The 12,771-nt window shown below is 39.1% G+C and overlaps 1 protein-coding gene across 1 annotated transcript; it reads right to left on the bottom strand.

Moving 5' to 3' along the window:
• Positions 1–10,448: 10,448 nt before the first annotated feature.
• On the bottom strand, positions 10,449–11,896 carry LOC111404615. The gene is made up of 3 exons (XM_023033399.1): positions 11,453–11,896; positions 10,728–10,991; positions 10,449–10,667 (listed from the first exon to the last, which is right to left on the bottom strand). The coding sequence occupies exons 1-3, from the start codon at positions 11,894–11,896 to the stop codon at positions 10,449–10,451; spliced, it is 927 nt and encodes a 308-aa protein (XP_022889167.1).
• Positions 11,897–12,771: the final 875 nt, after the last annotated feature.

Genomic DNA, 12,771 nt, shown 5'->3' with positions numbered 1-12,771 from the left:
AGCTCGAGCTTTTACCCTAAAGGACACCCGAGCCTTATAAAGTGCAAACACTACAAGGACTTGGGCTGCATCCCACACATAAAGCAAGTAATATTCTTAGCCTTAAATAATCGTATCCATGAAATGTCCGAGCTTTAATGTACGCACATTCTCTTAGCATAAAATTGCGTATCGAGCTATTACAACACTCGAACTCCTTACTACAAACAGTGAAAGCCTATGTCCAAGTAATAGGTGCGAGCTTTAAGGCGTTAGGAAGGCATGCAAAGCAATGAACCTGGTTAAAAACAATAGGCTCATCCCTTTCTCATAAACCAAACATTAGGTCTCCTAGACTTGTTCAGGCCTTGTAAAACACTTGCTTGCTAAAAACTTTTCGGCCTTTCATAAAATGCTCGGGCCTTGACATCAGTAATAACAATCGGGCTTTTTCCAAGGGATCCAATTGACGGGGAATCGTGTTCGAGCTTCTGGACATGTCGGTCATGTTTGGACTCCTTAAAACATATTGATTGATCATTTTTGCATACAATGTTCAAACACCCTGCTGTTCGGGCTTTTATTTAAAGGCAACTTGTTCAGGTTCTTTGCATAAAATTATATTTTTTATTGCTTGAGCATTACCTTAAAGTTATAATGATTGGGATTTAAATTAAAAAAATAAAAAAATACCAAGTTCGGTCTTTCATGTAAAGACAACAAGCTCGAGCTTTTTCGTTAAAATCACAATATTTGTTATTTTCTTGCCTAAGAAGTTCGAGTTTTTTGTATAATCATTGTGGTCTTGCTTATTTTGATAGAGCTCGAGCCTTCTTGTTAGTGTTCAAGTTTTTAAAATGTTCCAACTTCTATTTAAAAATCCCATGATCGAACTCTCTAGGTAAAACCATCATTTTATAACATTGTATTCGAGCTGTAATTACGATATCAACACTCGATGGTTCTAAGCATGATTGGGCCTAACACTTGCGAATAAAATAGAAATTAGAAGTTTCACAAAGAACAAGCCATGTACATGCATCAATAACTTTCAAATAGAAGGTTTGGGGTCGGGGGTGTCTAATCTAGATCATGAGTGTCCTCATTCGTTGCACCCTCACCATCGACCTCTTGGTCAACTTCTTCATCGTGCTCCTCATCTTCACCCGTAACATCGACCTCTGTGACAGAGAGCTCGAGCTCGATGCTGAAATCATCTACTGTCTTAATGGCTTCATATCCTCAGAAAGTCGAGGGCGGAGAAAGGCTCGAGCCTGCTTTAGGCCATAGTTGTATGACCCGACACCATAATCCCCTTGCAGCTTCCCAAACTTCAGAAAATTCTTGAAGTCCACACAGCCCGAACACGAGCTTGCTACAGTTGCTCATCAAAACATTTCTTTGCATGGATGAGCTCGAGCTTTGCATCCTCAAGCTCATCTCTCAAAGGATTGCCTCTTCTCGAACCTTCAAAGCGATAACACGTGTCTATTGGAGCTTGTGCTCGAGGTCAATGGTACGCCTCCTACTTCCATCCATCGCTGCTCTAAGCTCCGTCATCATCCTCGAATCATTCTCTCCCTTTATTACTAGCCCTCGAGCAACGCTTAACGTCTACAAGCAAAACGCACAATCTTTGTTAACGGTCGGGGCAAAACAATGAATGTAACCAAAATAAAAGTACCTTGAGCATGAGAAGCTCGAGATTTTTTATCTCTTCATCAGGTTTGACCTCTCTTGAATACTTATCGATGATGCTAGAAATCAGCAAACTACCCTCGGGTCCTCTTGGTGAAACAACTTCTTCTAAGCCAACAACCTCCGGAGTTTCTCATTGTGTTGAAGATCGAATACCCTGGGAAAATGGAGGTAGATGATAGTCACTCGGGCCACTAGACGTCTGCCTTGTGCCTTAAGAAATGGCCAGTGGAGGTGCATCCCTTGCCCTTTTCTTCCCCTTTCCCTTGGCCGGGGTAAAAGGTCGAAGCTGGCCACCTTGTGACTTCCTCGAGTTAGAGGCTCGAAGATTGGCTGGGTTAAAGCTCATCTCAACAGAAAAAAAATCTCATTAGCCCGACCTTAGCTCAAATAAAACATCAAATTCAATATAATTGAAGACAACATTAAAGCCCTACCCTCGATTCCCTTCACGTTGGCTTGATCGAGGATATCATCATTAAGGATGTGCTCGAGCTTATGCACCAAGAGGTTGAGGCTCTCTAACTTCACCTGTCATTCTCTAACACCTCAAAATAAGTCTGCCCCTCATTAAATCGATCAGTATCTAGGGCGTCCCACCTAGGGCTAAACGGGTGGTCGAGGTTCTGAGGTTTGGCAAAAAAGAAGCATTGTTTCCAACCCCGAAGAGAGATCGACATCTTGGGGACCCTAAAATTTCCTCGTAATGAAAAGTACACGAAATAGTTGTAGCCCAGGGTCATCTTTAGTTCGAACACCATTCTAAGAAGGTCAATCCTAGGTCTAATCCCTAAATACCTACATGCTATAAAAAAAATATCAACATCCTCCACCCGTTCGGTGCTAATTGGCCTGGGCATATACAAAACGCTACCAGGAACTCAATGAAGAACTTGTGGATAGGCCACCTCATTCCTCCTTTGAGAGAACCCCTAAATAAAGTTATCTCCCCATCTCGAGCATTGACTATCCTATCCTCAGGCTCGGGAGCCCTAATGTCACACCCAGGCATAACCCCAAACGCCCTAGCAACCTCTATAATCTTATGTTCCTTATATGTCGTGCAAAGGTCGAGAAAGGTAAGAACGAGTTCTTCTTGGAAATGAGCACTAATAGGCTCGACCATGGTAACGAGTGTCCTTTCTCTAAACTCGCGACTGCTTGAACTCAACCCCCCAGAAGACACACTCCCACTCTCACTAGTGCTCGACATTGGAAAATTAAAATTTTAATTATCTTAAAAGTACTGAGCACTTACCTTAAAAGAACAATCGCACACGACCCCTATGAAAGTTCAAGCACGACTTGCTTCTACAAAGAGCTGGGAGATAAAAAGTGAAAAATGAGAGTGAAACAAAGGTATTTATAGAACTTGGGGAAGGTTAAACGTTGAACAATCTTAGCCCATGGTTATGGTCCACGTGGCATCCATCCACAGCACGTGTGGTGATCCACGTGACTTGCACAAGGGCATGAACAGCTGTATCCCACATGCTTTTTGACCATTCACATGTTCAATTCCAAGTACTTTTTGCATTTCATTTCGCAAGCTCTAACACTTGATATCTAGCTATGACACGAATGCACGGGCTTGTGATGTGCACATAATTCTTGCCCCGTCCCAACCATTATAAATGGCCCGAGGTGATTGTCCCCGAACATTCATACCCTAAAAGTCCTCATAAGGATGATCGGACAAGTCAGGCCTTATAGGTCAGGTCTATATATCTTCGGGATCGTTAATGCTCCTTATGTCATTTACGCATTTTAGTCCTCTTATAACTCAAACTTTTTACATTCATCCTTATTCAAACTTTTAACATATTTTTATCCAAGTCAAACTCCTAAAAATAATTGTGATATAATTTAACCACTTTACAAGATAAGGATTACAGGTGGTAGAATCCTTTTATAACTCAACCACCAATGTGTATAAATACAGGACTCAGCTCTATTATTCAGGTAAGCTTTTACATACAGTTCCATCGCATTTATTTTTCACGACTTCCCTACCTGACTTAAGTATTGAAGGGGCGACGAGCACACACTTCGTTACCCTTGTTTTAGGTATCAAAAGACGCTGTTCATGCTCCATCTCAGTCCTCACCAGGTACCCATTTTTGGTAGCATCAGATAACATGCGCTTGGAGAGACGTGGAGGCACGATTTTTTGACGTACTGGGTCCTAACTAGATATAGAGGTCAACAGATTGTCATTTCTTGTGTAAAACCACACTTGAACCATCAGAAAATCCTGTGAATCAAAAGTCTGCCAAAACATTGTCCTTAAAGTGAGCTCTATTTTAGCCCATAAAAGCTTATCTTGAAGATGTTAAAAAATGTCAGTGAGGAAGCCTCTTGGCCTCACGTCATGGAGGGGACCTAAAAAAATGGTCATCCATATCTTCAGGGGAAGTGAGAGTTATTGCAACCCACCCACAAGAGATAAATGGTGGAAAAGAATGTTGCCCACTAAGCTGCCATGCAAGATTTTATGCACAATAAATACAATTTCAAGGGATATACATGATACCGGTACTACCTTCATACTAGTGTGCCTTTCCAAAACTAACAACCCCATTGAGTGCCTTGGAGATGTACACATGGCCAACTCATAAATTTACACTAGAGGTGCTCAAGTTGATAGCAAATTCACTGAAAAGCCTAAATTTCTACACGTATATGATCAAGAGCCTCAACTAGTAAGGTACGTGAGTGTGTTCGATATATTGGACACTCTACCCAAAAATAGGCCACTTAAAAGCAAAAAGTGATGCTGCGTAGTAATATGTGTGAGGGAAAACAACTATCGAAGCAGCAACAAGTGAAAATGATGAAAGATCATAAATGCACTCTCATCTATCCTGACGAGGTGGTGGCTACATGAGATTATAGAGGTTGGACCTAGCAAATCAATCCTAAGGGATCAAGATGTTGAAGATCTCCCCTTCATTATGGAGATCCATAATGAGCTATCTTCTCCTGGCTTTATCGTGCCATTGTTCTTGCCATATACCTGAAAGATAAACCCAAAAAAGCACATAGTGGTCTACGAAACCTAGACGAATTTAAGGTACGCAACCCTTGCTATGAGGTGCAAGGCTTTCCATCCTACCTTAACCAAGGACATAGTATGGCAGGCTGTGCTCTAGGCTCATTACTAGTTAGGTAGAGCTAAAGAGACAATTCCTTAATCAAGAATTAGACCATTCCAACGCCTTTTTGACAGGCGGCAAGATGTGTATAAGTCGTAGAAGAGATACTTCGCTTCACACCGAAAATGAATTCTTTGAACACATCTCCAATGTCAAGGCCCTTTGCACCATTTAGGTGTGGGTAGAAATACCCGAACCAGTGGAACTAAATCGAAACCTCATCAAACCTTCGATTCGGTATGATTTTATTTAAAAAAAATACCGATTTTTAGTTGGTACCGATTTAGTTCTATATTCTTTTATTAGAACTGAAAGTTATTCAGATTTCCTATTTTTAAAGGAAAATTCTTAACTAATGAGATGCAACAACTATACATATTCAGATTTTATATAATTTATGGAAACACTGTGTAGCCTAAATTTTTGGCACTAGATTTGAGTTCATGTTATGATTTTTGTAGAAGCTAAAATGCATCTATTAACTATTATAGCAATATTTTTTATTTATTCATTTTATTCTATTCTTCGTAGTTCGCCTTTAAAGTCTATAAATGATTGTTTTAGATTTTTAGCTTTAACTTTAGTGTCAAAAACAATGAAAGTTCATGTTCATCATAAGCGCAATTTTGATTCCAATTTTGTCTGGTTATTCAGTTAACCTATTTTCAATTTTATTTAACAAAGCATAACATTTTGTTTTCTAAAGTTTGTTTCAGAACCATTCGGTTTTAGTTCGATTCCAATACTACATATGAACCAAATATTTTCAATTCGATTTGCCTTGTAAAATCAGAATCAAATGAAATTCTGTCCAGGCCTAGTTCCATAATAGGAGCCATTGAAATGATCTCTATGTGTAGTCAAGGATATAGGCAACAAAATCCCATCATTTATGACCAACTGGTCGAGCTTATAAAGAAGGAAATTATAACGAAGGTATGATACGTCATCTTAATAAGTCAGGCACTAGAGCTCCACCTGACTATAAAACTAGAGCAACCTTTCTTCAAACTCTATAGGCCATCTCAGATGCTAGCAACAAAGACATATCCACCACACATATCCCACCTATAAGTAAAGTTATGTAGCCTCTTCTTTAGATGTGTTGCGTTCTTCGATTACGACGATCCCAATCCTTACTAATCTACGACTATAAGACTAGTAGGCCTCAAAAATCAGAGATCCTGATCCAATTATTACAAAAATCGTCAGAGCTATACTCATCACACAGATGATTGTTTTGACATAGAGAGCCTTGTGAATCGTAAGGATCATAGAGGAGTTAGTCAACAAAATCCTCATCAAGCTCGAAAAAGAGACCATTCTGCTGCTTGGAGTAGGCCAACAATTGAAGCAAGAAAATTAATCTCATAGAGACGATATAGCCGAGCCCCATACAAAGACTAGCATAAGCTTCAAAAGACTTTAAGAAGTGATGTGGGCAGCTTCACCAAGACCAAAGTTATTGGAGAAACACGTCAAGAGACAAGCATTCGGCTTTTTGAGAAATATAAACCATATTTTGGAGGCCCAAACCTAGGATGCCGGACCACAAACTCTTAAAATAGCTACACAAGGAAGCTAAGAACAAGGCTTGACTAGCTATATGGTCCATATCCAACCCTATGGTTTGTACATATGATCCTAATAGCTTCACCATGGATGATATGGGGAGAAGGGAAAATTACTCCCCTTATAATGCATTAGTGGTCTGATCATTACATGAACATATCTATGGTTTTACACGAAATTGTGTTGCCCTAAAGAGGCTTCTAAGCAATGGACATATGTAACAATGACACACGTCTTGCCAAGCAAGGTAAGAATGGATGACATGGATCTCGAACCTCGGAGGGAACTACGAATGTTTCTAATTGGAGACAACCTTCAAATGGATATGGCAAGAGTACGGAAGCTTATGTGATCTAGATTCCTCGTATGATACAATTTCAATCCCAAACTGTATCAGTATCTAAGCTAGAAAGCTTTTCCTGTTGATGCCCATAAGCCTACTAAGGTGCTTCAAATTGGGAGAAACTGTCAAAGAAATGAAAGGCCCAATGGAAGGATTTCTCCACCAGAACTTAGATATTTTCGCTTAGAACATGAGGACGTTGTTGGAATTGACCTTGCGATTGCTTTCCATAAGCTCAAAATAGATCCCCACCAATAAAAGAGAATGCCTCGAATACATAGAAAGCTATTGTAAATGGCTTCATAAAAGAAGATAAGTATCCAAACTAAATTTTCTAACCCGATGCTGGTGTGGAAGCCCATCAAGAAATTTAGAATCTATAATAATTTTTGGAATGTAAATCTAGCATGTCCCAAGGATAGCTTCTCCCTGCCTAACTTAATCAATTGATGGATGCAACAGTGAGGTACGAGCTATTAAGTTTCATTGATGCATGTTCAGGTTATAACTAGATCAACATGTATCCTTCACATGAGGAGCACACTTCCTTTATCATTATCAAGGTCTCAACTGCTACAAGGCATGCCCTTTGGATAAAACATACCCATTTACCAAGAGTTGGTCAACAAGATGTTATAGAATCAGATAGGTGACATCATGAGAGTTTTTTTTTATCGGTAAATGTAAATTATCATTGATCAAAATTTTTCAAATACAAGTACACCGAGCATACCCTGGCAAACAAAAGTCAATATCACATAAAACTATTCTGAGCATACCCGGGAGATACAAAATAAGTGAAGTGTGTAACAAGTCAATGACCTAACACTAAGGACTCGAAATGGATCGAGACACCCGGATACAAAGAAAACATAACTTTGTATACATATGTCTTGATCTGTCTCACGATGCAATCCAAGTTAGGTGAAAGGTCTTCAAAAATCTTCCTATTACGTGTTAACCAAATGTAGTAGACGATACTTGCAAGTGCAATCCTCTTTGCCTTGCTTTGCCATGATGTCCCACGAGCCTCTTTTTTCAAACACTTAAGAGCGCTAATAATTGTTGACATGGATCTTTTGATGCTGAGCCACTCTCTAATATTCCCCCATAAGGACGAAGTGAAAGAACATTCAAAGATTAGGTGACATCCCGTCTCCACCATATGCTTACAAAAAACACAATTACGATCAATATCCAAAATTTGCAATTTGTCTTTCATTAGGAGTTTAGATTGAACCCCTAACCAAAGAAAAATAAGTGCTTCAGACTAATGCTAGATTTCCAAACATCACCCGCCCAGACCTTCCTTGAACCTTTCGACCTGAAGAAGTGATAGGCAGATTTTGTGCTAAACTTTTCACCTATCAATCAGCCTCTAAATCTGTCCAGATTTTCCCGTTTTCGGTCCCTTTCTTGTGCAACCACAGCCCGCTGTGTTGAGGCTAATCCAACGGCCACAAACAGATTTGTTTCTCTCCCCCCTGATCGAATGATATAGTCTATCCATAAGAAAAAACCTGGGAGGCACCAACATTTTCCAACAATATATCTCTAATTTCCAGCAGTTTTTTGAAGAGTGGAGAATGATCTTTCCTAGGTAGAATATTTCAAATGCAAGTCCCTTTAAGATAAACTTGGTGCAACCAACATATCCATAGTGTGTCCTTTTTATGTTGAATATTCTAAAGAGATTTAGCAAGTACAACTAAATTCTAACTCTTCATGTCTTTCAACCCAAGACCCCCTTCCTCTTTCGGTAAGCAAACATCTTTCCAAGCAACCAAAGGTTTTTTGAAGCCCTAGAAAAATTTTCAGCAATGAATAATAATTCTTGAAGTAATTGTAGCCGATATAGGAAAAATAGAAAGCCAAAAGCATTCCTAATAAGTTCCAATTTACCGGCATAAGATAAAGATGAGCAATTCCAAGCTCCAATATAAGCCACAATTTTGTCAAGGAATGGAGCATAACAACTCACTTTGAGCTTCTCCGAAGTAAGAGAAATAGCCAAGTAACTGAAAGGCATAATACCTTTTGGGAAATTCGTGAGTTCAATGATATTATCAAGCTCAGGCCCATAAATCCCAGTTGTATACAAGCTAGATTTTAAAGTGTTTATCTTCAAACCTGATGCAAAACCAAAGTTAGCAAGGCAATTCATAAGAATTTGCACCGACATAACATCTTCCCTTGCAAAGAGCATCAAGTCATCTTCAAAAGCCAAATGAGTTATCTTTAAGAGACCACATTTAAGGTGATAATTAAATTCACTATCATTTGTAGCATCCTTGATCATTCTAGAAAAATATTCAAGATAAAGCACGAAGAAAAAGAGGGATAGCAGATCACCTTGCCGAAGAACTTTCCCACCTTTGAAGAATCCATGAATACTCCCATTCAAAGCTACAAAATACGCTGGAGAGGTAACACATTACATAACCCATTGTATAAATCTTGAAGGAAAGTGCAACCCTTCAAGTACACCTTTAAGAAAATCCCAACTTTCCGAATCATAGGCTTTCCTTATATCAATTATTAGGAGGCATGTTGGAGCAACCCTCTTTCTATTATACCGTCTCATGAGTTTTTGGGCAAGATTAATATTTTTCGTTATACTCCTACCTCCAATGAGCGGCTTGTGCTTGATCCACAATGTCTTCGAAGATATGCCTCAATTTAGAAGCAATGATTTTAGTAATCACTTTATATATAACATTACAACAAGATATCGTCCTATAATCCCCAACACTAGGTACATGACTTGACCTTGGCACCAAAGTAATGAGCGCATAGTTGATTTGTTTAATCATGGATCCTGATGAAAAGAATTCCATGATAGCCTCCACAAAATCATGTTCAATATACCCCCATACATTTTTTGAAAAAACATGAAGTGTAACCATCCGGCCGGGGAGATTTATCATCTCCAATCCTAAAGAGAGCTTATTGATCTCATCACTAAAAATGTCCTGGATCAATGAGTTGCCTTGTTCCAAAGATACCAAAGGCCCCTTGCTAATAATGTCCATGTCAATCGGCCCAACCGGCTCTTTTTCCCAGCAAGTTGGTATAAAAATTGACAAATTCCAAAGCAACTTGGTCTTGTGAAGTAGTATACATTCCATCCTCCTTAAGAATAGTAGAAATAAAGTTTCTACTTGTGTTCCTTTTCACCACCGAGTGAAAGAATTTTGTACACTTATCACTTTGCTTAAGAAAAATGCACTTAGCTTCTTGATAATGAAAGCTTCGTTTCGTTTCACATAATCCCACGACTTTCTTTCTCAAACTTGCCACCATAAGTTGATAATGCTCATTCTTAGGTTGATCATGGAGTATTAGTTGGGTAGCCTCCAATTCACTTTTAGCCTCATTTGCCCAATTAGAAATGTACCCAAAGTGCTTAACATTAAGCTCCTTCAATGCTCCTTTTAATTTGCGCAACTTCTTACAAAGAATAAATTACTTTGTTCCCACCACATTAAAATTCCAGTTGTTGGAACAATATCATGGAAGTTCTCATGGTTTGTCCACATGTTAAAGAATTTAAATGATTTTCTAGTATTCAACATACAGTCATGAATGGACACAATGCATGGAGAGTGGTCGGAAAGGCACCCAGAAGGTAAAAAATCGGCAAAGACATATGCACCATGTTGTACCCAAATATCATTCACCATGGCTCTATCAATTTTGCTTCACATCAAATTATTAGTCCCTGTATAAAGACAACCAATGGAGCGCACATCCGTGAGACCAACATGAAGGCAAAAATTAGCAAAATCTTTAATTTTATGAGTTACTTCCGCCCCATTGCTTTTCTCATCAAATTTAAGCACATTGTTAAAATCACCAAACAGCATCCAAGGTAATGACACATTTGCATTGAAATCCATGAAATCGTTCCAAAGAGGCCTCTAGCTAACAATAGTATGAAAACCATAGACGAAGCTAACAAGAAAGGTGTAGGATATTACCTTACAAGTAGCAATACAATGGATGGCTTGTGGCTTCGTCTCCAAAACTTCCAATTTGATTTTGGATGGATTCCACGAGATCAAAATCCTCCTGGCTCTATGAGTGTAAAAATTATTGACTTGCATAAAACCATTAAATCTATTCCGCATAACTTGGTTCAACTTTCGATCTCCAAGCTTCATCTCCAAAATACCCATAACATCAATGCAATGTTGATTAATGAAATCCCTAATCCCATTTTGTTTGAGGGGGGATTGAAGCCCCTAATATTCCAAGATGCAATCTTCATGATTTTGAAGCAAGGGAGGTTCCCTTCTTATTGTCAATTTTCGTTACCACTTTCCTTTGCTCATCGACCTTTCCTTTGAGCTTTTTGTTGCTAGTTTTCTTGGACTCTGCCCCTCCAGTATTTAATGTAGAATTTTCCCCCCCAAAGTTTCATTTTGACAGCCTTCAATTGCCGACACAAAAGAGGGAATGATATGTGCTGAATTTTTACCATTTTTCTTGTTAACTACCTCAACGAATGGGGCATCTACCTATCATGAATCTGGACCTGCTGGACGTCCACTTCTTCATCATGTTGCTATGCAAGATTTTGATTTAGAGGCTGCCCTTGCTGGTCGTCCTTCTCCCTATGTTGCTGCCCCTCATATCTGGCCAGTTTAACTCGAGACTGTGAAGCTATTTTAGCTGCGATTGAAGTTGTCCAATTTTTTCCTACCTGTACGTTTTTCTCATGTGCAGCCGATATGGGGGCAACTGACATCTCACCATTTGTGTACTTACCTTTGCCACCTATAGCTTGTTTGTTGTAGTTGCAACCAAGGTTGGAATGCTTGAACACTTTACAAGAACCATAAAATTTAGGTTCCTGCTTGAAAATAATTTCTTGTTCCCTTAAAGTGCCATTAGGAAGTCTTATCTTTACCATCCACACAAACTCAATAGATGCGTCAATTTCAACTAGGGCTTTTGCATAAGATAGTCTACCTCTTGATGCCGTGACCTTATCGATCAAGATGAGTTTACCAACTTTGGAAACAATCTTAACCAATGCACTTGTGTTCCAAAACTCAAATGGCAATCCCGGTAAATTTATCCAAATCGGCATAGTGCTAACGTCTTTGTCATCAATATCAAAGTAGCAAGGCATGACTTTTAACATTAACCGTCTCCCATATACCAAGTACGGATCCCCATCAACACACTTAGCCTATCCACATTTGTCTCAAATTTGAACACCAACCAGCCACTCGAGTGCACATAATATTTATAATCAACCTTCCACGAATCACATAATTGGATTAAGGCCATTTTCCCAGGAGACCCACCGGTGAAATACCCAACAAGTCCATATCCCCTAATTTCTTCTATATTGTCTTCATCTGATACACCCAATACCACTTTTTTCGATTGAAAATCGACAAGCTTTAACTTAATGTTATCCTCCATTTTCCTATTATCTTTGAAGAGGTTAACCCGTGGATCTTTACCCTCTTTCACCCCAACAATTTCAGCAACAATTTTCTCCTTTTGGTTCTTTAATCCAGACGTATGCAACTGAAAATCAGAACTATCGAATTTCGTATCCTCATCCCCAAGTGTTTGGGACACACTTGGGGACTCACAAGCTGCCATATGAGGTACCTTTGAAGTGTGCAGAATCTCGTTGGACATGGGATTAATAGAAGAGGCTTGAGATACAATTATTGGGCCAGTCGGTTGTTGCTGGGAATAAATGTGGGTACAGGTAGTATAGGGCTGTGTAGACAGAGGCCGATTCTTATGGCCAGATTTCTTACCCATCACAAACAAACAGAAAACAAAGCCCAGCAGGTGGGGCAACCCACAATGGAAAGAAATGGCACAAGGACAGAAAGGAATACAAAGAGATCCGGCCCACAAAAACTAAAATATATCTTACCCAAAATCTGTAAAAAAAAAATAAATAAATAAATAAATAAAAGAGGAAAAACCAGAAATAGAAGACAGCAAAGGACTGCAAGAATCAGAAAGCCAGAATAGAAATTGCCAAGTTTG

The sequence above is a fragment of the Olea europaea genome, chromosome 11 (genome assembly GCF_002742605.1).
Source record: "Olea europaea var. sylvestris chromosome 11, O_europaea_v1, whole genome shotgun sequence".
NCBI lineage: Eukaryota > Viridiplantae > Streptophyta > Magnoliopsida > Lamiales > Oleaceae > Olea > Olea europaea.
This window is presented reverse-complemented; position numbering and strand designations above follow the sequence as displayed.

What these genes read in the sequence shown, in the direction of transcription:
- LOC111404615 (XM_023033399.1), bottom strand. Translation starts at nt 11,896, where the DNA reads ATGTTAAAAGTCATGCCTTGCTACTTTGATATTGATGACAAAGACGTT. An exon ending in CACATGAGAAAAACGTACAG is followed by an intron (nt 10,992 to 11,452) that starts GTAGGAAAAAAT and finishes TTGGAATATTAG; the next exon opens with GGGCTTCAATCCCCCCTCAA. An exon ending in ATTGTATTGCTACTTGTAAG is followed by an intron (nt 10,668 to 10,727) that starts GTAATATCCTAC and finishes ATTGTTAGCTAG; the next exon opens with AGGCCTCTTTGGAACGATTT.